Source organism: Haliotis asinina, chromosome 4 (genome assembly GCF_037392515.1).
Source record: "Haliotis asinina isolate JCU_RB_2024 chromosome 4, JCU_Hal_asi_v2, whole genome shotgun sequence".
In the NCBI taxonomy this organism is placed as follows: domain Eukaryota; kingdom Metazoa; phylum Mollusca; class Gastropoda; order Lepetellida; family Haliotidae; genus Haliotis; species Haliotis asinina.
Genome location: NC_090283.1, coordinates 73792852 through 73818811, shown reverse-complemented (window position 1 = coordinate 73818811; position 25960 = coordinate 73792852). Strand labels below are relative to the sequence as shown.

General features: G+C 38.1%; 2 protein-coding genes across 3 annotated transcripts in view; both read right to left on the bottom strand.

Moving 5' to 3' along the window:
- The window catches only part of LOC137281858 (protein ECT2-like), a 51841-nt gene extending 36670 nt beyond the window's left edge, over positions 1 to 15171 (bottom strand). Inside the window, exons 1-5 of one of the 2 annotated variants that reach the window (XM_067813513.1) lie at positions 15108 to 15171; positions 13026 to 13106; positions 5459 to 5532; positions 2189 to 2371; positions 1138 to 1227 (exon numbers count right to left, since the gene is read on the bottom strand). In XM_067813513.1, the coding sequence (XP_067669614.1) occupies positions 1138 to 1227; positions 2189 to 2371; positions 5459 to 5532; positions 13026 to 13106; positions 15108 to 15147 (468 nt within the window). In that variant the 5' untranslated portion in view covers positions 15148 to 15171. The remainder of the gene's footprint in view (positions 1 to 1137; positions 1228 to 2188; positions 2372 to 5458; positions 5533 to 13025; positions 13107 to 15107) is intronic. The other variant, XM_067813514.1, reaches the window with a different exon arrangement.
- A 5773-nt stretch (positions 15172 to 20944) lies between these two features.
- LOC137281149 (uncharacterized) lies at positions 20945 to 21286 on the bottom strand. Its single transcript, XM_067812276.1, has one exon. It carries the CDS (start codon positions 21284 to 21286, stop codon positions 20945 to 20947), a length of 342 nt encoding a protein of 113 aa, XP_067668377.1.
- Positions 21287 to 25960: the final 4674 nt, after the last annotated feature.

Sequence of the window (25960 nt, the reverse complement as noted above, 5' to 3'; positions counted from 1 at the left end):
GAAGCCCTCGGGAGACCGAACCCAGTCATAGGGGGTGGATATGCACTCAAGTGTAACGACGGCTTCCGATTGGCTGTTTCATTTGCTGATATGCTGAGGGTTCATTGTGTGTACAGAAAGATGATCTGTTTGATGGGCATTTTACAAGTATAGCCAGTCACAAGAAATTAAGATTCTTTATGGATAACAACTTCTTTTTGTGTACTTGATGCGTCGTTTCAGTATGGATTCATATACTGTTGTCAAACAAAATCATATACACTAAAAGAAGTCGTTATCCATGAAGAATGTATATAGAAATGCTGGGTTTGGAAAATACATGTTATCTGAATTTGCGCGCGATCCAGTCAAAAATCATGTCAGTAGAGATGGTAAACTACTGCGTGGCTGGAATCTGTCATTCGTCCAAGTACAAAGCAGGACTTGAAACTGACAAGAGTTTGCACCAGTTTCCGTCAAATCCAGTCATCCGAAAAAAATGAATGTAGTTTGTTGGCAACCCACAGACATAAAAGCATGTCATGTGTATCACACGTGTCTAATTACATAATGTGGCAGACACGGGACTCGGGTGCACTAGTCATAAATCAGCTTATTTACTTTATGTCGTATAGTCTGATAGGTGTTAAGTTCAAATTGCACATGGTCAATGATTGAAGCTGTGTATTGCATGTTGTCTTTAGCAGACAGGCAGAGAGACATATAGGTGTGAATAAACCAGACACTGAGCTGTCTCTGTGACAGAGACTGCTTACCACAATCAACAAGTTGTTTTACGTAAAGAGTAGATTATTTACTGGTTTGTGTACACAACCAAGATTAGACTACTGCTCACGACCTCAGACATTGGGCATACATACTGTTTCAAGCTCCGCAAACGCAGCGCAGCACAGCTGTTGAAACCAGTTTTCCCCCCAGCGCTGGGGGGAATTTAGTGAAACGTTTGAACTCCGATTTCGCGGGCTTTTTTTTCATCGCGTTTCTTTCAACTTTATAGGTTGAATTGGCATTTTTTATGATTTGTTTCGGTAAGTGCATACCGAAAGGTACCAGAATCTGCAAAGTTGCGTTTTACGTTGCACGTGACCTTTAAGTCAACACATTTTTTAACCATAAGATAATAGACTTGTCTCTCACCACTTGGTCCCGGACTTTGAACCCTGTGAAGCAAACAATGACCCCCTTCATAGAGGGGCAGAACTGTGGCCGGCTGGAGTAGGGGAGAGACTGCATCAAACAGAATAAAGAGGAAATTAAAAAGCAGCCATCACTATGGAAAGCAAAAGTTTGTTATCAAGTGTGAACATTCCAACAACCAATGCCAATTTCGGAGTTGTCAAATTGTTGTCAAGAAATAGGATCGGTCTCTATTCCCATCAACTTTTCCATAAAACTTTTGGTGTTGTCAGAATCTTTTGACGTGTGAAGCACTGTCAAACTCATGTTGATCAGAAACAGCTAATCACTTTCAACGCAAATGTCATGTGACCTCACCGATAGAGACATAGCTCTCAAATGCCATGAAAGTTTGACATGTGTTGATGTGTTAAAACGCGAGTTTGACAACTTTTAAAATTTTAACATGTTGTCAAACATTAGTTTGCACTGTGAAGGTCCCTGACCAATAATATTTTCAAAAAACTCAGTGAGGCTTGACTCAATAATATCAGGATGGATCCAGTCATGAATTCCAACTCAGTTTCAAATTACACAAATAATAACTATAATCGCCATCATCATCATCATCTTTGTTGTCATCATCATCATCGTCATCACCGTCATCGTCATCATCATCATCATCATCATCATCATCATCATCATCATCATCATCATCATCAGGGCACTTTTTTTTACAAAAGTGATGAGAATGGTAGGACTTTTATAGCAAAAATATGATGCTGGAGGAACACATTTTTATTTTTTTTCTCCCAGTTTGGGACATTTAGTATGTGTTAATGAGTTGTAGATTCAGTCCCACTTGTTCTTACAGACACTCAGTCTTCGAGTGGACAAATGGATGATCGGGACCCGGCCAAGTCAAAACTACTCTTTTTCTAAATGGCAATAAAAAATTGTTATGCCCACAAATAAAAGTTATGCGTCGATGCCCAAGAAACATTTCACTCTTTTTATTTAGCTTTATGCAGACACACTGCAGTAACCTGCATGACAAACACACGCCATTTACCTCATTAGCTTTAACAGCATTGATGATGGCAGGGGGGCCCAGTATCCGTGCCTCAGCCTTGTGCAGCTTGTTGTAGATGTCTCCCTCAAACGATGACAAGACGAACACAGTGTCATACTCCCCAGCATCTGGCACAAACTCCAGCCCGGTCAGAGAATTCACAACCTCTGCTTCCTCCATAGTCTGCAACCACGCAACCAACATCCACATCATGTACGGGATCATCAGTGATGAAAATTAACTGGGATGGAATATTTCTTCAGAGTCCTGGACTTGCAGAAAGCTTTTAGGTAAATCACAGAACATCATTCAAAATATGTTGTGAGACCTGGCCCCAATTTCTCGAAACAAACTTCCTTTAGTCTGAGTTTTGACTTAAGTTCGAGTTTTTACTCAAATTTGAGAAAATACATTTCCCTGAATTTACTGAAACTGATATTAACCTCAAAAATTGTAGAGTTTGATTTTTGTGAATATATTGGTTAAGGTGTTTGGGCATTATGTATTTTATAAAATGCATTTGAGTTACAAATAAAGCAGTTTCAAATTGTCAAACGCAGTTTGAATTTTGTGTAAAAACGTAAGTTTGTTTCGAGAAATCGGGGCCTGAGTCATGAAACAAATTCAGTAACCATCAAGCTGAAAGGGGTGTAATATTATATTCACCAGGGATTTACAGGACGCAAATTCCTGCATCCCATACTCATTAAAATTGACAACAGATGCAATGAAATAGATATGCACATCCACAGGGATGCAGAAAAAGTCTGAATACTTCTTAACAAAATGTTGATCAAGTAACAGTAAGTTAGCTGCTACTAGCCGGGTTATGATATCATTTGCAGTTTAAATTACTGTGATGATCATGATACACAATACAATATGCTTTCCATTTTGTAGTCCAGGATCCCTGATAATTAAGAGAATGAGTCAGAGAAACTCTCAAATACAGGACTCAAGGTAAATTCCAATTCACTCAATCACCATCAGAAAAAAACAAAAAACAAAACAAACTTGCCATAGGAATACCTTAGCAAATGTGATAACTCTAAATGTAAGGCTTGTGCCAATATGTAGAACTGCTCTACTCAAGTGTTTGAAGCATTATTCGAACCATATGGTCAGTGTTTTCTTTCTCCGGTATATACTGGCTAGCCACCAGTTATTGCCATTTTTTTGTATTTTTTAACAATTTGCTCCACTGTTTTTAAAATTAATGATACAAATACTTCTCCATGATGGATTAGCTAATCACTGACATTTCCATTTTGTTGGTAGTGTAAATTGTGCTTTCCCCAAAACTAACAAGACCATTTATCAATATTTCTGTATTTTAAATGTTATCCGCCAAATGTGATATAAATTTGGTAATAAATCTATTGTGTTTTAAACTTCAAACTTGCTCTCACTGTGATGTTGACGGATGCTGATATCAGCTGACAGGAATATGGAAGTGTTTCTAATCATAATGATACAAAATTTACCTCCTTGATGGATTAGCTATTCACTGACATTTCCTTCTTGTTTACAGTTGCCGATAGTGTTTCTCCAAAACGCGGTCAACAGGGAGCATGGTAGTGTAAATTGTGCTTTCCCAAAAACGAACAAGACCAATTATCACTATTTCTGTATTTTTTTATGTTATTCACCAAATGTGATATAAATTTCTTTCTTAATAAATCTATTGTGTTTCAAACTTCAAACTTGATCTGATCGAGAATGTTGACAGATGCTGGTATCAGCTGACAGGAATATGGAAATGTCGCTGCGTGGTTGAACTTTCAAAGTTGACTTTTGAGTAATTGTTAGCAGTTTTGGTAATATTTGTTTTCTCTGGAAAGAAAGGAAAGATAAAGGTGAAAACTAACAGCTATATTTTTTCAGTATCGTCTGCATGATCTCTGACAGATCCATAAAAGATGGAAATGTTGGTCAATTCAGAGTTGAGTGATTGAGAGCTGGCAGTATGGGTATGTTTAGACAAACTAAACTCTGCACTTTTTATGGATGAACTGCAATGTCATAGATTCACAACAGCCAGGATGACTTTCCTTCAATTCTCATAATTTATGAAATTTCATTTCAGGACACTAATGGTCACGTGACATCCCCCCGACGTGTTTGAGTCTATACTTCTGAGGATATTCATATTTGTAATATCTACAATGTAAAATACTTATAGTGATTTTAACTCTCATAGCCTATCACTTTTGTGATGTATCAATGTGTGAATGTGTACAGAAGTACATGCCAAGCTGTCTGTTCCAGCACTACAGGTAGGTGCTAGCCAGTACCTGAAGATCAGGGGTAAAATTCGTTGGGGACCGATAAATTGAAAGTCAGTCGGACACTGGTAAAATATGTAAAAAAATCATGAGCTAGTGAAATGACAGCCTTGGCTGTGCTTTCATGGTCACAACCGTGCTAGAATGCGGTGTGTTGCATCACAGCACATATTATAAGTTTTCAGCTGATGGCACATCCTTATGATAAAGTTGTCTTTTATAAGTTATTGCAGTGTTTCATTGTTTGTCCAATTATTATTGAGAAAACCCTTCGGGTTTTAAGCATCTGAAAAAACATGGATATGTACGATAAACACTATTAATTGCAATCTGTACTGAATTTCACGAGTTTACCATGTTTACAATGTGATTAACCAGGTCTCAACAGCTGATTTGTTGATGTCTTATTTTCAAAGACATGAAGGGTTGTGGTTGCTGCGAAATCTGTGATGAACTTTTGAACAACTGATCAACCAACAGGTTCATCCTAATCCGCAGTATCCATGACGAGCGAATTGCAAGGCATGACTGTAATAGGATGCGATGGGCAAATTTCATTCATGGCCAGTAAAATTTTAGGTTGCCAGAAAAAGTGTCCGATAAATAATTAAGTCAGCGGAAACAGTGCTGATAGTAGTATGATATAATCTAGTGACTGACATACAATCAGCTATGACACCTAGCCTGACCATCCAATCCACTGTGTTGTGTCTTGTTATATGCACAACATACTTGTCGTGCCAAGTCCTCTCCAGTGTATATGATCATGGCTAATGATATTGACAACAGAATTATAATGACATCCCCTGAAAAAAATCTTCCAACTCTTTGATTTCTAACATTGAACCTAACATGACAAAATCTGACCCAGACTTAATAACAAGTGCAATAACCAATAATCAGATCCTGGTTCAGCCAGGGGGCATAACTCAAAGGAAGGTATGCTTTCCAGGACAGTCTAAAAGAGGGTCAGTGAAGTCCTCACCTGCAATGCCTTCTTGAGGTCTGTGTTGTGTTGACACTCGCTCCCCACGAGGACGACACGGAGGGCCTTGCCATCTGCAACAACCAAATTCATCATTCACACTCACACATACAACTGTACATGGTCACATCCATTAATATATGGACAGAATTTTAAACAAACAGTACTTCAGCCAATCACTGACCATAGTTACTATGTTATGTCACTAATAGTGCAGTTGTAAGTATACTCTAGAAACAGTTAGAACAGACAAATGTCAAACACTATGTTACAATATCTGTCAATACAACCATGTTTCCAATGGTTACTATGAGCTCGCTGACTAGAAACATGAAGAAAGAACCTTGACCAGAACTAATCTATAGTTAGTAAATAGTAAGATAGAAACTACATATACACATACTACGTTAGCAAGCTGATGAGAAGCTGATAACTTAGGACACAGGAAGTCTGGTTAGTAAATTTATGAGTAATGGATAAGCTACAGATAAGCAACATTGTGCAGTGACACTGATAAACACAACTGCCATAACAATAGACTAATAAAGTTGATCACTGCTGTCTCGATATTCATGGACCAAGAAATATATCGAGTTATCCGAACTTCAACACATCCAACAAGGGCGTATCATTACATATCACTATGAAAGAAAACAAAACAAAAAGTAGATTTCGTAATCGTATGTATTTATTTGCACCTACATTTGATCCAAATCTATAATTCATTATCAGTGGTTTTTAGCAATGACAGTGAGTACTTCCTAATTAATTCTTTTTGGATTAATCATAATTAAATAACAAACAGGTGACACCTTCAACACTAACCCTAATTCATCTACACTGCCGCATCCCATTAATTCATGCCGCACCATGTGTAAACATGTGGAAACAACCTCACTTCAGGCGGATACTCACCCATGAGAGGTAGGTAAAGATGAAGTTTCTTTGCAAATATCAAGTTAAAACGGTAATTTTGCTTGATGGGACCATAAAATGATACTGACATATCCAAAATATCGAGACATTCGTATTGAGTTAAAGAGCTTGAATATATAAATAACTTATAAAAGGATTTTGCCGAGAGCGAGATGTTATATCGAGACAAATGAGAAACTGAGTTATCGGAGTTCAACACAACGGTGCTCGACTCGACTTCCTGCGTCCATTTACAATGTGCTTGCTTCCACTGATCGTGTTCAGAGCACATACATTATAAGACAACAAGAAACTCAAAATCAGGCAGCCTGACAGGAATGGTTCAAAAGAAATGTTTTGAGTGGGACTGAATTCCTGAACTGTCCTACAGACAGGTTTTCTTCAGATGGACTTCTAATGTGTTTTATTTTATGGCAGTTGCAACATTAACGTAAAGGATCTGTGCACAAAAGCTTTCAATATTCTGATTGACAAATTAGCCCAAGGATGGCCCTCAGATTAGTTCACGGGACTGATGTAAATGACATGTTATCCTTTATGCAACTCCATAGATCTCCTTTAGATGTGGCATTAAGTTTAACAATCCAAATGTTCATACCTAAAGAAGATAACAAATATGATGACACAAGTTCTGCCATGCGCACTCTTTGTGTCAATATTGTCCAGGATGAGCACCATTTTCTAATAAAGTGCCCTGTTTACGTTGATTTAGGTATCAGACCCCAATAAACCCCAATATTATTGTCAAGGATTGAAATAATAAGTTGGCACGGCTACGACTGAAATGACACAATTAAAAACTTATCTGCGTGCCCTTATGGCACACTTGATTTGTTGTTGAAAGTGCATTAAAATATGTTTTTCCGATTGTTATCTTTCACGATTTTAAGTGACATCATGAACAAAGACTAATGATAAGTAAGACAGCCAGCTTATCATAAAAAATCTTTTCAAGGTTTGAGGTCAGTAAATGTACAAAAAAAATACATACCTAGCATTGTTTTATTACTCATGATTTACTAATGGATATTACAATACAATTACAACTCTTACATTCACTTCAAGTCACGTGATGTTTTGAAGTTCAGTTTAACAGATCATGAATTTATGGCACACCTGAAATTGAAATGGCATACTTAAATTATCATGACAGTGCCTATGAGGCACACTTGTTAAAAACTAAATTTCAGTCACTGACTGTGTATGTCCCAACATAAATTGTGAATTTACTTACTAACCAAAATGCAAATGTTATTTTACGCATAGCCATATTTGTAAAAAAAAACTGTAACGTTTTATGATGTCTGTAAATACCAAGTATTTTCCATGCCAGCGCAGTATGTCTGTCTGTCTGTCAATGACACTATTAGAACATGACTGTTCTGTTTACAACTGACGAAGAAACAGCAACAATGAAAGGACTTTAGCAAACAGAATGAATAATCTGCACAGCCATGTAAACATGGTTGCTTCATGATCAATGCTTAAAGGCCACACACAAAGTTAAACACAACTTTGCAGATTCTGATACCTTTCGGTATCAATACTTACCAAAACAAATCATCAACAATGCCAATTCAACCAATAAAGTTTAAAAAATAACATGATGAAAAAAGCCTGCGAAATCAGAGTCCAAACGATTCACTAAATTTCCCCCAGTGCTGGTGGAAAAACTTGTTTCAACAGCTGTGAAGTTGTGTAACTAAATCACTATTATTGCAAAATGTAATTAGCTACATTATGAGCAGACATGAAATGAAATTCAAGTTTATTTGTAGTTTGAAACTATAAGTGGAAATTATCTAGTAGTCCATGGAAAGTAAGATACAATGTACCATTACTTGATTGCCCGTGATAAAAACTGACTTGTCCTGGGCGTCGGGTGATGGGATTTTTCAATCCCTGAGAGTATGAAAAGCTATATTAGATAATAAAGTAGATACAATGTTTTGTGATTAACATCTTAAATCAAAATCTACATAGACTTTCATTCACATTGAAGTTTTATATTGTAATGAATTGACTTTACATACATTTTACAAGAGTTATCGGACAATGATATACATGTATCCCCCCGGCCCCCATATATTTGGAAGAACAAATTATCTGACAGTTACTTGGAGTTTTTTAAGACTAAGTTTGAATTGTTTCCATGGAAATAATGAAAAATATAAATGCCAAATATCTGTAAACAGCAAAAGGCACCACTTCAAAATGTGCCTCATATATCTGCCAAGTACTGCTGAAAGATATCAAATGGCAGGGTTCCCCTTGACAAGGAAAACGTGTGTATGTGATGCATTGTAAAGTGAAAATATGCATAAAAAGCAGAAACTGCATCGCTTCAGGTGCAATAAAGTCAGTAATCCAAACCACACAGTTCAGTGTTATATAGTAAGTAATAAAAGTAACTAGATCAAATATTTTTTTCTGACCGCTCAGTGACTGCATCAGAATTCATCTCGAAAATCACTGGTAAATCGTGTGGACATTTACACACCTGATGCTTATTTTCGGCTCTGAGTTAAATATAATGGTAATCTTGATCCCTATATATAATACAACGCAATGCAAAAAAAACTAGTGACGTTTAATTGCAAATTTACTGTCTTTGCTGACAAAGTCAGTTCTTGTGACAGCATCAGCAATACAGTAAATACCTATCTTAGTCAATATGTCACCCACTTCCCACGCTTAGTGTGAAAACCCCCTCATTTGAAAAGTTAAGGGTGATATGTACCCCATAATCCCAGATTCCAGGATGCAACATTGCATTTTCAAATAATGCAAAGACGAAAGTAGCAAGTAAATAATTGAACTTTAATTGCTTGAAGTAGGCTGGCACAGATACCTGTAATTTGGCTCCACGCTTATCTGTTCAACAAACCAAGGTTATGAAGTTTGAGTCACTGAGCTTCTGTATGACTTACATTGTTGACTGTTTTCTTGATCAGTGACCACTTTCATTGCATTAATAGTTGAAGAAATAAGTAAGTGGAATTTTAGCTTTTGTGTCACCTTTTTTTAATAAGTAGTTAACTGCATTTGCATTGCTTGATTTGACCATCATTTAACAAACTGTTGAAGGGAGATAATTCTTTAAAATTCACAGACTTAGAGGAATACACATTAAAGAAAAAAATTACTAGTTGGAAATCGATTATCTTTGTAAATCATTTGAACCACAAATTTTGATTTGGACTTGAAGAGTCAACCTGACCCCCCAAATACAAATGTCTAGGAAAAAAACCTGAATTGGTTTTTGAGCTGTGCTCAGAAAAACAAAGTCCATCTCTCACTTTTGATACTAAGTCCAAATCGTTTCCATGGAAACTGGGAAGAATAAAAATGACAAAAATCTATAATAGCAAAAGGCACCACTTTGGGGTCTGTCTCACTTATCTGCCAAGTTTTGCTGAAAGGTATCAAGAAGTTTTCGAAATGTGTTTGAGAAACAAAACACACCCCTCACTTTTGAGACTAAGTCCGAAACATTTCCATGGAAACCGAGAAAGTAATAAATCACAAATGCCAATAAATAGCGAAAGGCATGACTTTAGGTTTTGACTGATATATCTACAGGGTTTTGCAGAAAAGAATTTCAGGGTAAAAACAATAAACACAACAACCCATTAAATGCTGTGTGTCTGATAACAAAACAAGTGATTGTAAACCAATGTATGAAAAATACAAGTATCCATTTTAAGCATACCCAAAGAGAAACAATAAAATACTAGAAAATTCTAGAAGCAAATTTTTCTCCTGGTCATCCTTTCATAAATTATTTGTAACACAATCAGACTAACTATATTTTCATGACCTGGTGAAATCTAAATGCCTATTGTAACCGAAACACATGTGCATTTCCTAAATATGAAGTTCCTGCCTTTGTACGTGATTCAATGAACTGAATTACAATATTTAGTTGTAATCATCTTTGCAGGGGAGAACAAACTTATGTATACTTTTATAACTACGATTTTACTAGTCATGTGCAGAGTTCCGGAATATCAGGAACTCCTGTCTGGAAACCCACCCATCCTTTTACAGTTGAAGGGGGAAATATTAAGTACCTATCTAGATATATACGTGCATATGTATATGTATGTATATATGTACACGAGTGGAGATATGCATACCATTGTTCTATGTGTGTGGTACAGTGGAAATAAAAATTGAAATGAAAAAAAAACAAACATTTTTCTTTCCAATAGAAAGGGAAGCATGTACACCTCCTTTAACATATATTAAATACAGTATATTTTCTATATACACAATTTGGTAGTTCTTAGAATGCTTGTCTGTTAACTGGAAACACACATACATGGTCCACATATGAGAGCTTCCGCCTGTATACATGATGAATGAGTTACAATTTCTACTTGCAATCTTTATTTCAATAGACCAAAACTATGTGCACTTTCATATATACCACTGCATTAGTCATATGCAGAGTGCCAGAATCAAGACTTCCTGTATGTAAACCCACTTCAGTTTGATGTAAAATGTATCTATCACAGCACGTATGTATGTACGTGCATGCAAGACAATGAATGCATATGATTGTACTATGTAGGTTGTAGAGTGGGAATAAAAATGGAAAGAAAGAAAAGTTTTGCAGAAAAATATTGAATGTTTTTAGAGTTATGATCCAGAAACAAAGCCCACCCCTCCCATTAGACTAAGTCCAAAACGTTTTCATGGAAACCAAGAAAAATAAAAATGCCAAAAATCTGTAAATAGCAAATGGCATAACCTTGCCTTCATTAGCTTCACTCAGTATTACATGCCTGGTGGATAGTAACACAGGACATTTTATACAGTTGGTAATAAGAAAATACAACCACTTAAAATCAGTTTGATAAAATCAATCATTAATTTTATTTTTTTGGATTTAGTGTGCAGAAAATAGGCTCTGCATGTTCAAACAATGTCCCTGTCAAACACTTGGACTCACAATGTATCACAAAACGTATCGGAATATGGTACTGGAATCGCAGTATAATGAAATACAATGTCTTTGTCAATACAAAGCCCTATCTTGGACTGAATTAATAAGGTGACTGGTCAAATGTTCAGCTGGACAGTATACTTAATTCTTTTTGCTAGGAATAGGAATTCTGGACATCAGTTTTTAATAATGAATTTCATCTCATTACATTATTAACTTTATCTTCAGTCATATTTTTGTATGCTGTGTTTTTTGTCTTTGTCACCATAGCATAACTGACAAAACATTTTTAGAGGATTATATAATAGTAATTGGCAGGTACATTAGTTCACACAAACCCATGCTTGATATTATGAACAAATGCCCACAGGATAGTTTCACAACCCTGTGATTTGACCACAAACCGATAGCAGCACACAGATTTACAAGACACGAATTCCTGCATCCTATATGCCAAAAAATTGACAATGAATGCAACAAAATTTATCAATGCATCCCAGGGCCACAGATATAGTCCAAATACTTTTGTAAAAACTCCACACAAGTAACAATTAGTTATCACTGACTTTGCTAATAGTTGGGTTAGGGTATTGTTTGTAATTTCATTACTGTAACAATAAATGTGTTGATCAGGATATACAATAAAATCACAGTAATATTTCATAATAATATTGAAGTGTCTAGGACTCCCATTTTGTTGCCCCCTGAATGCATGAATCCTGGGACCCTAATACAGGACTCAAGGTAAATACCTGGTAGCACTAACCACTTTCCATTGGGTTTCTGCAGAGGGTGTTTATAGTTGGTTTACATAAAAAGAAAGTCAGTTCAGTTGGGAAAAGAATTCAAATATTGTTTTAATGTCACTATAGGCAGAGAAGCTAATCATAGTAGATGTTAGCAACCCTAGATGTCAACACTGCACTGTCACTGAAATGATTGCAGAAGCAGTACTTGCTGTTCTGATGGGGAACTGAATCATCAACATATATATTTGAAATATTGGTTTCTTGTCGACATTGACAAGATAATTTCTAAAAATGATTTAACTGATATCTTGATTCCATATTCTCTCTGTATTTGTGTCAGAAGATCCCTAATCCAAATACCTATCATAACAAGGACCTAAAGTGCTGGGACCTTTTTCCACCTTAGCTGCCTATGGATTTACTGGGTGCTTCATTGAAACAGTTGGGTTTCCTTTGATTAGATGGGGAAAGTTTGTGTAACCTTAAAAACCTCTCTTGAGTTCAGTACAATTCATGTTTGGCTTTGTATCACAACACTTGTACATATCGGTCAGTGAGATTGACACAGTCTCTGCACACAGATAAACTGAATCTCCCTCCTCTTAGTATATCATGGAGCATTACAAGAAGCAGCCAATAAACACATAACAGTTATATACACAAATACTGATCGTGACTTCTCTGCAGTATTCAATGTGTATTTTGTTTGTTAGCTCTATGCAAAAATAGCAACACTGATGATGTACAAGCACATTATGTTTTAGATGGGTGATGGGAGAAGGCGATGAAGACCTAGATTTGACTTTAAAAGTAAATACAGTAAACATACAACTATTTGTGACAGAATCTGAGCACATTATGCTGTAGATGGATGACAGGAAAAGGTGATAAGAGCTTGGTTAGACTTAGGATGCAAACATGGTAAACGTACCACTATTTCTAACAGAACTTGTCTGCTCACGAATGTCGCACCGAGACCGTATAATGTGTTGCTGGCCCCGATTAATATAAACTGAAACAAACAAAATGTGCAACTCAAATAAACCAGTGGTATGTGCATGCAGGCTAAATAATACATCACAACTATGACTATGAACACAGGAATGGAAGCAATCAAGAAGATCCATGACCCGAAAAGAAAGATCACACGAACAGATAACACAGTATCCTATAATTGTTTCAAATTATTTGCCTTCATGATACATTTAACATTATAATTCAACAAAACATATGGCCCAGCAGGTTAGTATTTACTTCCATCCCTGATCAAACTAAAGACAAAGCAAAGTAAAACGACAGGATAATATGAATAAGTAACCATGACAACGCTTCATAAAGGCAACATGTCAACACAGTAAATAAATATTCAATAAAAAAATCAATATTAATCATGTTAATGAATGGTCTATGTTTGTCTAAAACAGACTGAATGAAATAACCTAAAGTATAAACATTATGATTTATATGCATGGCAGAAACAATGAGCATATGTTAACAGAAGCCAAACCCCAAAGTGTTGCAAATAGTAGTTTCAATGTTCAAAATTAGTAGTTTGACCATAAAATTTGTAGTCAACTAAATAAACAAAATCATGATGGATTCTGAGAAAAAAATGAATGATATCATGGTCATGTGGTTAAATTATTTCCGCAGCAACTAAATGTGTCAAATCGCAAAAGGTATTGAAATCAGCTTTGCTAAAATTACGTTTGTTACTTGCAATCATTCCAGTTCAAATATGTTGTTAAATATGATGAATGGAAGGTACGTGAAGTCCGAAAATGTATTTCAGCGTTGAAAATATATGTTTTTGTCTATATATCCGAATTTTAATGCATTTATTCAAATTTCGTAGGATTTCTAGTGGAATCGTATTGGCGTAGTTTGTTGTTAAAAATCTTAGCGACTACGATAAAATCGTAGAGGTTGGCATCTCTGTATCAGAATGAAATACTGCCAATAACTTCAATATAAACATTACAGAGAGATTACACTCTCAACACATTAATTAGCATATTAAATGTCTCTGGTTACTATTTTTGATATAATGTGATATACAATTAGTTTATTTTCACCCTTTGAGTTTAGGAACCAGTATTTCAGCTTACAGGAAATGCTTGCCTTATAGCACAATGCACACATAATTCCTTTATATGCAAAATCAAATCATAGAACGTTTAACACTGAGCAGTGAGGTGGTGTAGATTCTAACAGCATTATCAAGCAAGTGAAACGTTGCTCCTAAGTGTAAATAAGTGTAAATAAACGGGTCAGTCAGTAATTTATGATTGTATCTCCATGATCTCACTCACCCTGACTCAAGAAAATGACCAGGTATCAAAGTAGACGCATTTTATTGTCTTAAAAGAGTTAAATTACATAAAATATGTGTACCAAATCAGTTTAAAGGTGAAGCAGATTTTAAAATATGATCAACATTCCAGTGGTACACTGTTCTTTATTTTTCATTCACATTCCATTAGTAAGAAAATGTTTAACTGAAGCAATCTCAAAACTATCATTTAGATGTTATGTACGATTGTATGTATGTATTGTATGTTTTATCCAGACAATCAAAACAAAAAGTATCAGATTAAGTTTTTGCAAACACGACACAACACTGAGACCTCCCGTGGGAATGGAAGGCCACGCCTGCCACATGTTGAGATGTGGCTTCAGTCACGCTTGATCACCTGTCACATTATTCCTAAAAACTTGGGGACATTTCACAATCGAGCTCCTTCTTGTAGTTTTCATCTTATCAATCATGACAAAAACATAAGAACTTTTACCAGTGCTAGAATTTAAATAACATCAAACGTTAGACGTGTGTTCAACAGGCGATCCTTCGTGATGGTCTCTCGCCGAAAATGTAAACACAAGGCCGACACCTGTTGAAAACAAGATGCGACATCGCACCAGCCGTTATCTAATGTGAATAAATGTAAAGTACGATTTACATTTCTCAGATTGCCATGATAATATAATATCGAACCATTCGATCGAGACATACCATCCTCTTTCACAACCTGAAGTACTCTTCCATCCGCCATTGTTTTGGGCCGACATGAAACTTTGAATTTGGCGGTGGTAAGTTAAAAGCCCATACCTGATTGGTCGTTTTGAACTTCCGGTACAATATTTCAACGAATGGGATATAAGTTAATATAAACCCTGTACATAACATTACCTTACGACATACTACATTGTAAAATGTTGAACTTTGTTTCGAACCGAAATAAATATTAAACGACTGCCATGCTGTGGACGAGAACAATTTTGTTCGAATAAAGTACCGTCTGCATTAGCTGAATATCACATTTTACCATTTACCCGTCCAAATTCATTGATTGTTTTTATCAGACCATGCGTATATGGTATTTGTTTTAATAGTATGTGTGGGCGATCATTTCAAGTAGCTTAGTTACACTAGAGAAAAGAATCAAATTGTGTGGTTTATTTTATTGTTAATGAGGGATGGTCGAAGGCACCAGTAGAGGGTCACCAAATGTATCACAGACTGTTGGGGACGGTATAAATATAAACAGTTTGGGAATAGGTTTTACAGGATTTCTATACTTTTGCATTGTTCTCTTAGTAGATGACCGAGGTTCAAAGGCACGAAGACTTGCAGAGTGTCAGTCGAAAATATGGCAAGAATTAATGGAGGTCATTACTTTTAGCACGTAAGAGGATCAAAACACCAATAAAAATAAGTGCAAAACGCGGACGACATTCAAATCAATTCTTAAGTCAGATTTGATTTCCAAAGACTCTGTAAAAATAGAGGCCATATAGCGGTATATGGTCTCTGGTTTATCTGAGATATATACAGTATGGTTCAAAATTATTGAGAATAGCTAAAGCATTTCATATTATTAAACGAGAACAAATCAGATAAAATTGAATGTATTGTGAAAGTGAACTGACCTTTTCATGTCGTGTAGGTAACAATTTAATATTTTATCAAGTCTCCTTGAGCTTCACGGCACAGTCTAAGACGGGTAGGCATACTTCCTATCAGAGAGGTTAGTGTTTCGTGAGTTATGCTGTCCCAGTATCGGACCACTTCTCTCTTCATGTCTTCAATTTTTGTCAACCCCTTTTGATTCACACATTCCTTCATCATCCCCCAAATGTTCTCAATGGGATTTAAGTCAGGACTATATGCAGGAAATGGTAATGCAGTCACATTTTTCTCCTGAAACCACTGCTTGGCATGTTTTGCGGTGTGGTTAGGAACATTATCTTGCTGCAAAATCCAGTCATTTCCATAAAACACATGTGCACTTGGAAGCAGAAAATTATCTAATATGTTAGTGTAGCGTTGACTTGTCACATTTCCCTCAAACACACACAGCGGGGTCGTTCCTAATAAGGATATCCCTCCCCATACATGAAACTTCGGGCTGTATTTAGGTCGTCGATACAACGGTGCTGACGCAGACTTTGTCCATATTTTCACATTATTGGGATATACCCATATTGAGCTTTCATCAGTAAAAATCACATTTTCCCAGTCAAAGTTTTCATGTGCCAAACACCACTCAACACGCCTGTCTTTATGTTCTTGTTTCATGAGAGGAGAAGGAATTCCAGTCTTTTTCTCCCATCCAAGATCAATCAAATTTCTTCTAACTGTAGATTTTGATACAACTGTTGATCCCCTTTCTATCATTTCATACCTGATGGTGGAGATGCTTGCCCTTTGCTTTTTAGACGCTAAAATTCCCAGCCGGACGCGATCTGAGAAGTCCAATTTTCTGGGTCTCCCTGCTCCTTTCTGGTGCCCAAAAACCTTTCCCTCTTTAAAATTCTTCCTAATCCTATACACAGTAGAAAGAGGATTTCCTGTTCTCTCTGCCAATGTATTTACATCATCAATTCCTTGATTACACAACTCAAAAATCAACCTTCTTTTATCTTCAGCAGACATTGTTGACAGTGCTGAGGAAAATGACGTCTGCTACAAATTCAGGGGAGGTAACTCTAATTGTACTATACTCAGTAGGCCAAGATGAGTTACCTCCCTTATACCATTACTTAGTTTTAAGTATCAGTGAATCAGTTGAGGTGTTAGGATAGCTCAAAGTAAGAAGAAAAATTCTCAATAATTATGAACCAGACTATATATTTCATTATAAATATGTGTACCAATTAAAACACAAACTTAAACAATATTTTGTACCACTGATTAACCATTTCGTAAGCCATCTTTTATCATCGTTTGCGTAAGTATCGATCATTCAATATAATTTATTTAATTAACTGGAAACAGAAACTAATGAAAACTACCTTCATGGACATGTCGAGTAATGCAGTCCTCCAAACTTGTCAGAAAGCCAGTATTTATATGTTTTAACCAGCAGCTTCTCATTGCCACAAGAAGACACATAGCAAAGAGTATAGGTAGACACTCTGGAAAATGGAAGAAGCACAATATCCCATCCCGACCTACATACTGCTCCTCAAGCAATAAACATTTCTTAAAGAACGAATAAACCCACATTTTTGTATTCTTTTAATCATTATATATGAAAGACCTATGGTCTCTGAAGTGTTACTCTTATTGTCTCTATCATAGCCAAACTCTGAAAAAGAGTTTCGTTTTGAGATACAAAGCCCAACTGATTTTACTACTTTCAGCTCCCTGAAACATCATGCCATTCCATGTTAATTTGAAAAAAAGCTGTTGGTTCCACTGATGTCAGCCATAGGCTCAGGGAGACCCACATTCCGACCCATTGTTCCGACGAACGCGTGTCTTCCGCGTGTAATAATGTTGCCCTGTAAACTATATATAGCCCGACCGACAGCTTGAGGACAGAGAAGATTTCATCGCGATAGCCTCTTTTTTCATTGGCGGTTTCAAAAGCATAAACTGTTCCGTTTTGTTCAATTGGTTGGGCGTATTTGCTGGCTTAGTTGCATAATGTTATGCTCCGTGGCGAGATCATTCAAGCGTGAGTATGTTGTAGAGTCAAACAGTGAACAGAACAAACAGTTTGTCAGGTGGCAGCATTGCGTAATTAACCCGTGCAACAGATACGCAGAGTCGTGAACAGCTCCATGAGGGTCACCAAATGTATCACAGACTGTTGGGGACGGTATAAATATAAACAGTTTGGGAATAGGTTTTACAGGATTTCTATACTTTTGCATTGTTCTCTTAGTAGATGACCGAGGTTCAAAGGCACGAAGACTTGCAGAGTGTCAGTCGAAAATATGGCAAGAATTAATGGAGGTCATTACTTTTAGCACGTAAGAGGATCAAAACACCAATAAAAATAAGTGCAAAACGCGGACGACATTCAAATCAATTCTTAAGTCAGATTTGATTTCCAAAGACTCTGTAAAAATAGAGGCCATATAGCGGTATATGGTCTCTGGTTTATCTGAGATATATATATATATTTCATTATAAATATGTGTACCAATTAAAACACAAACTTAAACAATATTTTGTACCACTGATTAACCATTTCGTAAGCCATCTTTTATCATCGTTTGCGTAAGTATCGATCATTCAATATAATTTATTTAATTAACTGGAAACAGAAACTAATGAAAACTACCTTCATGGACATGTCGAGTAATGCAGTCCTCCAAACTTGTCAGAAAGCCAGTATTTATATGTTTTAACCAGCAGCTTCTCATTGCCACAAGAAGACACATAGCAAAGAGTATAGGTAGACACTCTGGAAAATGGAAGAAGCACAATATCCCATCCCGACCTACATACTGCTCCTCAAGCAATAAACATTTCTTAAAGAACGAATAAACCCACATTTTTGTATTCTTTTAATCACTATATATGAAAGACCTATGGTCTCTGAAGTGTTACTCTTATTGTCTCTATCATAGCCAAACTCTGAAAAAGAGGTTCGTTTTGAGATACAAAGCCCAACTGATTTTACTACTTTCAGCTCCCTGAAACATCATGCCATTCCATGTTAATTTGAAAAAAAGCTGTTGGTTCCACTGATGTCAGCCATAGGCTCAGGGAGACCCACATTCCGACCCATTGTTCCGACGAACGCGTGTCTTCCGCGTGTAATAATGTTGCCCTGTAAACTATATATAGCCCGACCGACAGCTTGAGGACAGAGAAGATTTCATCGCGATAGCCTCTTTTTTCATTGGCGGTTTCAAAAGCATAAACTGTTCCGTTTTGTTCAATTGGTTGGGCGTATTTGTTGGCTTAGTTGCATAATGTTATGCTCCGTGGCGAGATCATTCAAGCGTGAGTATGTTGTAGAGTCAAACAGTGAACAGAACAAACAGTTTGTCAGGTGGCAGCATTGCGTAATTAACCCGTGCAACAGATACGCAGAGTCGTGAACAGCTCCATGAGGGTCACCAAATGTATCACAGACTGTTGGGGACGGTATAAATATGAACAGTTTGGGAATAGGTTTTACAGGATTTCTATACTTTTGCATTGTTCTCTTAGTAGATGACCGAGGTTCAAAGGCACGAAGACTTGCAGAGTGTCAGTCGAAAATATGGCAAGAATTAATGGAGGTCATTACTTTTAGCACGTAAGAGGATCAAAACACCATTAAAAATAAGTGCAAAACGCGGACGACATTCAAATCAATTCTTAAGTCAGATTTGATTTCCAAAGACTCTGTAAAATAGAGGCCATATAGCGGTATATGGTCTCTGGTTTATCTGAGATATATATATATATTTCATTATAAATATGTGTACCAATTAAAACACAAACTTAAACAATATTTTGTACCACTGATTAACCATTTCGTAAGCCATCTTTTATCATCGTTTGCGTAAGTATCGATCATTCAATATAATTTATTTAATTAACTGGAAACAGAAACTAATGAAAACTACCTTCATGGACATGTCGAGTAATGCAGTCCTCCAAACTTGTCAGAAAGCCAGTATTTATATGTTTTAACCAGCAGCTTCTCATTGCCACAAGAAGACACATAGCAAAGAGTATAGGTAGACACTCTGGAAAATGGAAGAAGCACAATATCCCATCCCGACCTACATACTGTTCCGTTTTGTTCAATTGGTTGGGCGTGTTTGCTGGCTTAGTTGCATAATGTTATGCTCCGTGGCGAGATCATTCAAGCGTGAGTATGTTGTGGAGTCAAACAGTGAACAGAACAAACAGTTTGTCAGGTGGCAGCATTGCGTAATTAACCCGTGCAACAGATACGCAGAGTCGTGAACAGCTCCATGACTGTGGGACATCTGGTTCAGTCAAAACAAGTTCACTCGTGAGTGACTTCAGTTTTACGCCGCTTCAGCAATATTCAGGGACACCAGATGGGGAATCGAACCCGGGGGGTTGGCGTGACGAGCGAACGCTTTAACCACAGAGCTAGCTCACGTTGTCACTTAGGTATAGACTAAGAGTGTAACGGAATTTATTGAATGATTCAGAAGATATTATAAGCAGGTGGTTAATCCGTAAAGATCCGGGTTAGAATCATTCTCTTCCCACAGTGGTTACTTGTCATATCTCCCTATTTAAGTTCGTAGGAAGATATGACAAGTAACCTGTGGGAAGAGAATGGGTTAGAATTGGTCATGAACAAGCCATTCTTGTCGTAAGAAGTGACTAACGGGATCGGGTGGTCAGGTTCACTGACACATGTCATCGTATCCTGTAGACCGATACTCATGATGTCAGTCACTGGACTGTCTGGTCCAGACTCGAATATTTAAAGACCACTGCCATGTATAAGGATGAAGATTTTCTGGATATCAACTTCTTTATATGAGAACACAACGTTTCGGAGTTGATGCTTACTCCTGATGAAGATTTTATGGATATCAACTTCTTTATATGAGAACACAACGTTTCGGAGTTAATGCTTACTCCTTCATCAGGTCTTTCTTGATGTTGAGGTAGGTGGTGGTGTCTGAGAGGCTGTTGTTGACCAACTGGAGGAATTCCGGGGTGTCCATGATGACTGCTGCCTTGCCCTTGTCAGCTTCGGTGATGGTGATGGTGTCGTCCTTCTTGAGTTCGGTGATGGCCTGTCTCTCTTGGTGCGTGAGGTTGGAGCGGGGCTTGGGAGCTTGCTTGATGGTGTCTATAATCTGGTGTCGGAGATAGTCTACGTTGCCATTGGGAGCCAGTTGTTGAAGTCCACTTTCAATGCTGGTGATGAAGGCATCTGTGTTGATCTTGGCGGTGACTGGGACATACTTCATCACCTGATGAAGGAGTAAGCATTAACTCCGAAACGTTGTGTTCTCATATAAAGAAGTTGATATCCATAAAATCTTCATCCTTATGCATTTCACTTCTAAATGCCCTTCAAAGACTTCACTGCCATGTACACTGGTAGGGAACATGTAGCGCGACCGAAACTTTGCGACACTTGCAGTTGAAGATACGAGCTGTCGAAAAGATGAGTGACGCAAACAGCAATATCATGGCACCAAAAATTGGCACTTTGCACCAAAAATAATGCGTTACAGGGACTCTGTGACAGACAATGTCTGGTGCTGCATGTCCCACTTTTCAGTAACACCCTACCTTCTTGCATGGAACGTCTCATGTGGAAGTTCGGTTTCCTGTTATTGTGTGGTTCGGACTTCTCAGAAAACAGGAGCGGATCTGAATTTACTGCGTAGTGTAACTAGTGTGATACAGAGAGCCTCTCTTTGTAATTCGTGTAAGGTAACGATCGTTTGTCCAATAATTCAGACATTAATCGTTTTTTTGCAACGTAGGACACTGATATGCTCCGCTCTATGTAGGCACTATTGATTCAGTGAGTGAGTGAGCGAGTTTAGTTTTACAAACACAAACCTTCCTCCGCTCTATCGTAGGCAGTATTGATTCAGTGAGTGAGTGAGTGAGTTTAGTTTTACAAACACAAACCTTCCTCCGCTCTATCGTAGGCACTATTGATTCAGTGAGTGAGTGAGCGAGTTTAGTTTTACAAACACAAACCTTCCTCCGCTCTATCGTAGGCACTATTCGCTATATTGTCTGTTGATTCAGTGAGTGAGTGAGTGAGTTTAGTACATGGTAAGTTGGTAACAGTTTTAAAGATACAGGTTTCATTTACAAACACAAACTTTCCTCCGCTCTATCGTAAGCACTAATCGCTATATTGTCTGTTGATTCAGGGACTGTCACGAAGCTATGTTTTAGCTCGATTGCTGTAGAGCAACATCAAGTTTATTCTGCAAAAGTACATGGTAAGTTGGTAACAGTTATAAAGATACAGGTTTCATTTACAAACACAAACCTTCCTCTGCCCTATCGTAAGCACTATTCGCTATATTGTCTGTTGATTCAGGGACCGTCACGAAGCTATATTTTAGCTCGATTGCTGTAGAGCAACATGAAGTTTATTCTGCAAAAGTACATGGTAATTCGGTAACAGTTATAAAGATACAGGTTCCATTTACAAACACAAACCTTCCTTGATATAGTTGGCTGATTTCAAAGTTACCGGTTTATAACTTGATTTCATAATTGAGGTTGATTATTACTCTTTTATGATTATACAATGCCATTTAGAAAGTGGTCAAATGCAACATATGTCATATTTGGGATTTCACTTTTTAGTAAAGTACAAATTCTGGTACTTTTTTTGGTTGAGTCCCATCCGGGATTCGAACCCGCACCCTCAGAGTCAGGCACCTAATCGCCAGCACATACTCTCCTGATCGATTATTACAGAAACATTGTACTCAGGTACACATTTCTAAGGATCGAGACTTGTGCATCCTCGATATCTCAAGGGTATACGTTCCGATAAGTCTCCACTATACCCTGGATCCACCTCCATTTGCTGGCTCCGCATTCTCACAGTAGCCAATCAGCTAAACCACCGTTACAGCCGAGCTTGCCAATGCCTACAATATAGCGTTCGCCACAGCGAACCTTTTGTTCTCAATGCGACTCAGGTTGTAGGGAAATTATACCGACGATAGGTCCGAAACGTATATTATATACACCTGGAAATTAATCAAGCAACACCCCAATTTTTTCTATTGGAGCAACTTTGAAGTGTTCTGACAATCAAAATATGCCGGGTTGATATAGTTTGACACTTTTTTATTCAACAGACGATCTCTGACAAACAACTTAAAGGGAAAAAGTATCAAGACTTTGCTTTATTGCAACGAAATCCAAATTCTTAAAACTGTCTTAAATTCATGAAAAAATGGACACAATTTACTATTCATCCACAGACGTTGTTGTCAGGTGTATTAACACAAATGTCACATGGAAAGAAAGAACAGTCATCTGAGAGTCTGCACACCGACTTTCATCAATATCTAGTGTGTCCTCCCTGCGCACGCACCACCGATTCGACGCCTCCTCATTCCTTGGATGAGTCTCCGGATCTGATTCTGGGGGATCCTGTTCCACTCCTCATGCAGGGCAGCCGTCAATTCGTTGAGATTATGGACTGGTGGGTCTCTCTGCCTCACACGACGGCCAATAAAGTCCCACAAATGTTCAATGGGGTTGAGGTCAGGGCTCATGGCAGGCCATGGAATTCTGTCAATTGCATTTTGCCGCAAAAAATCATTTACAGCATGCTCCCTGTGAGGTCTAGCATTGTCGTCCATAAATATGGGTCTCGTTGCCAGAGGATGGTTCTCAAAATGAGGTACCACAGCCCTGTCAAGAACCTCCTGTTGGTAACGAACACCGTTAAGGTTGCCACGGATGGTAATGATATCCAACTTGCAGTTCATGGAAATGCACCCCCATACCATAACGGAACCTCCCCCAAAGACCACAGTCTCCTGGATGTTCCGTGGAGCCATTGCTGTGTTCCTCTGCCTCCAGACCCGAGTACGACCGTCCACCATGTGCAGCAAGAACCGGCTCTCATCTGAGAAATGGACCTTCCTCCAAGAGGCAATGTTCCAGTGCAAACGGTCATTACACCAGGCCAGTCGGGCTGCCTTATGGGCTGGAGACAGTCTGGGTCGCTTGATTGGCCTCCTTGCCCGGTATCCTGCAGCTTTCAGACGATTCCGAACAGTCCTGTTCGAGATGGGTCTCCCTGGAAGCCACTCCTGTCTCAACCGAGAGCTCGAGTCGAAGGACCTGCGCCGTACAAGTCTCAGTAAAGCTCTGTCCTCCCGGACTGTGGTCTTCCTGGGTCTTCCTGGTCTAGGCAGGTCTTTAACTTCATTAGTGGCCCGGTATTTTTTCAAAAGTTTTGAAATTATGGAATGATGTCGTCCGATTTGAGTCCCGATTTGTCTTAGAGACATACCAGCATTCCTCATGCCGATTATTTGCCAACGAGTGGCCTCTGATAATTTCCTACGTGCCATGACATTGAAATGAATGAAAAACCGAATGCAATCGACAACCTGCGCTTGTAAACACCCCAGGGAAAAAGTGCATTTTTCGAAAGTTGAGGTTAAAGCAATGCACGTGCGCTGTGCAAGCTTCACGCGCGTCATATCAACCCATGAAAAGCTCATGCTGTATGTCAATACATCAAAATTGAATAATCAATCATCAAAATTACTTCGTTAAACTTTGTTAAGTTTTTATGTGTCTTTGAATTTGGTGTTGCTTAATTAATTTCCATATGTATATATGCGCATGAGCCCCTTCTATATCTTTCTAAGAATGTATACATGGTTTGTGTTGCCAAGTTTAATCGGTTAGATAACATAAAAAGCGAAAGTGAGCAGATACCAAACCATTCACTCGTTTCATAAATATGGTATTACACGCATTAGTTTTGTATTCTCTATATCTTCAACGGGTGAGTAATAATATGCATTGTCTGTTAGATCTAACAATGCTACTCCTTCCAGTTTCTGTAGGAGCAGTCTGGTAGCCTAGTGGATAAAGCGTTCGCTCGTCGCGCCAAGGACCCGGGTTCGATTCCCCTCATGGTTTCAATGTCTGGTATTGCTGGAATATTGCTAAATGCGGCTTCAAACTAAACTCACTCTGGTTTCTATGGGTAATCTTTGATTAGATGTTGAACAAATTATCATCAAGTGATCGCATTTAAAACAAAAACGACTGGACCAGTTGATACACAGCAAGATACAAACAACAACTAAACATACATCCACATTGGCGCTATTTCGAATGACAAATCGCACCTACGGACGCGCTCATAAAATCTCATAGCTTTCCCCCACTGCATCTGTGTCCCACAACCAACACGATGCAGAGTGAGTGAGTGAGTTTAGTTTTACGCCACACTCAGCAACATTCCAGCTATACGGCAGCGGTCTGTAAATAATCGAGCCTGGACCAGGAAATCTAGTGATCAACAGCATGAGTATCGATCTGAGCAATTGGGAACCGATGCCATGTGTCAATAAGTCAGCCAGTCTGACCACCCGATTCCGTTAGTCGCCTCTTCTGACAAGTATAGTCGCCTTTTATGGCAAGCGTGGGTTTGCTGAAGTCCTAGTTCTACTCCAAACCTTCATGGGTCACACGATGCAGAGATCGCATGGCACTGAGCAAGCTGCAAGCGGGGCTGAAAGGTTCGGTGTCAGCACGATTAAGCAGTTACAGAAGTCACCATTTAGCATTGTGGCTTTTCATTGATGTGATGGTTGGTGGGTTATTGTTTAACACTGCACTCATAAATACCCCAGCTATATAGCGGCGGTCAGTAAATAATCGAATCTGGACCAGACAGCCCAGTGATCAGCAGTATGAGCATCGATCTACGCAACTGGGATACGAGGACATGTGTCAAGCAAGTCACCGGCCCTGACCACCCGATCCCTGACCACCCGATCCCCTTAGTCGCCTTATACGACATGGGTCTCTGAAGACCAGTTCCTAACCGAATCTACACGGGTGTTCTTGAACAGAACTGTCATACTTTTCTATTAGATACCTATGTTCATATGGTGCATGAT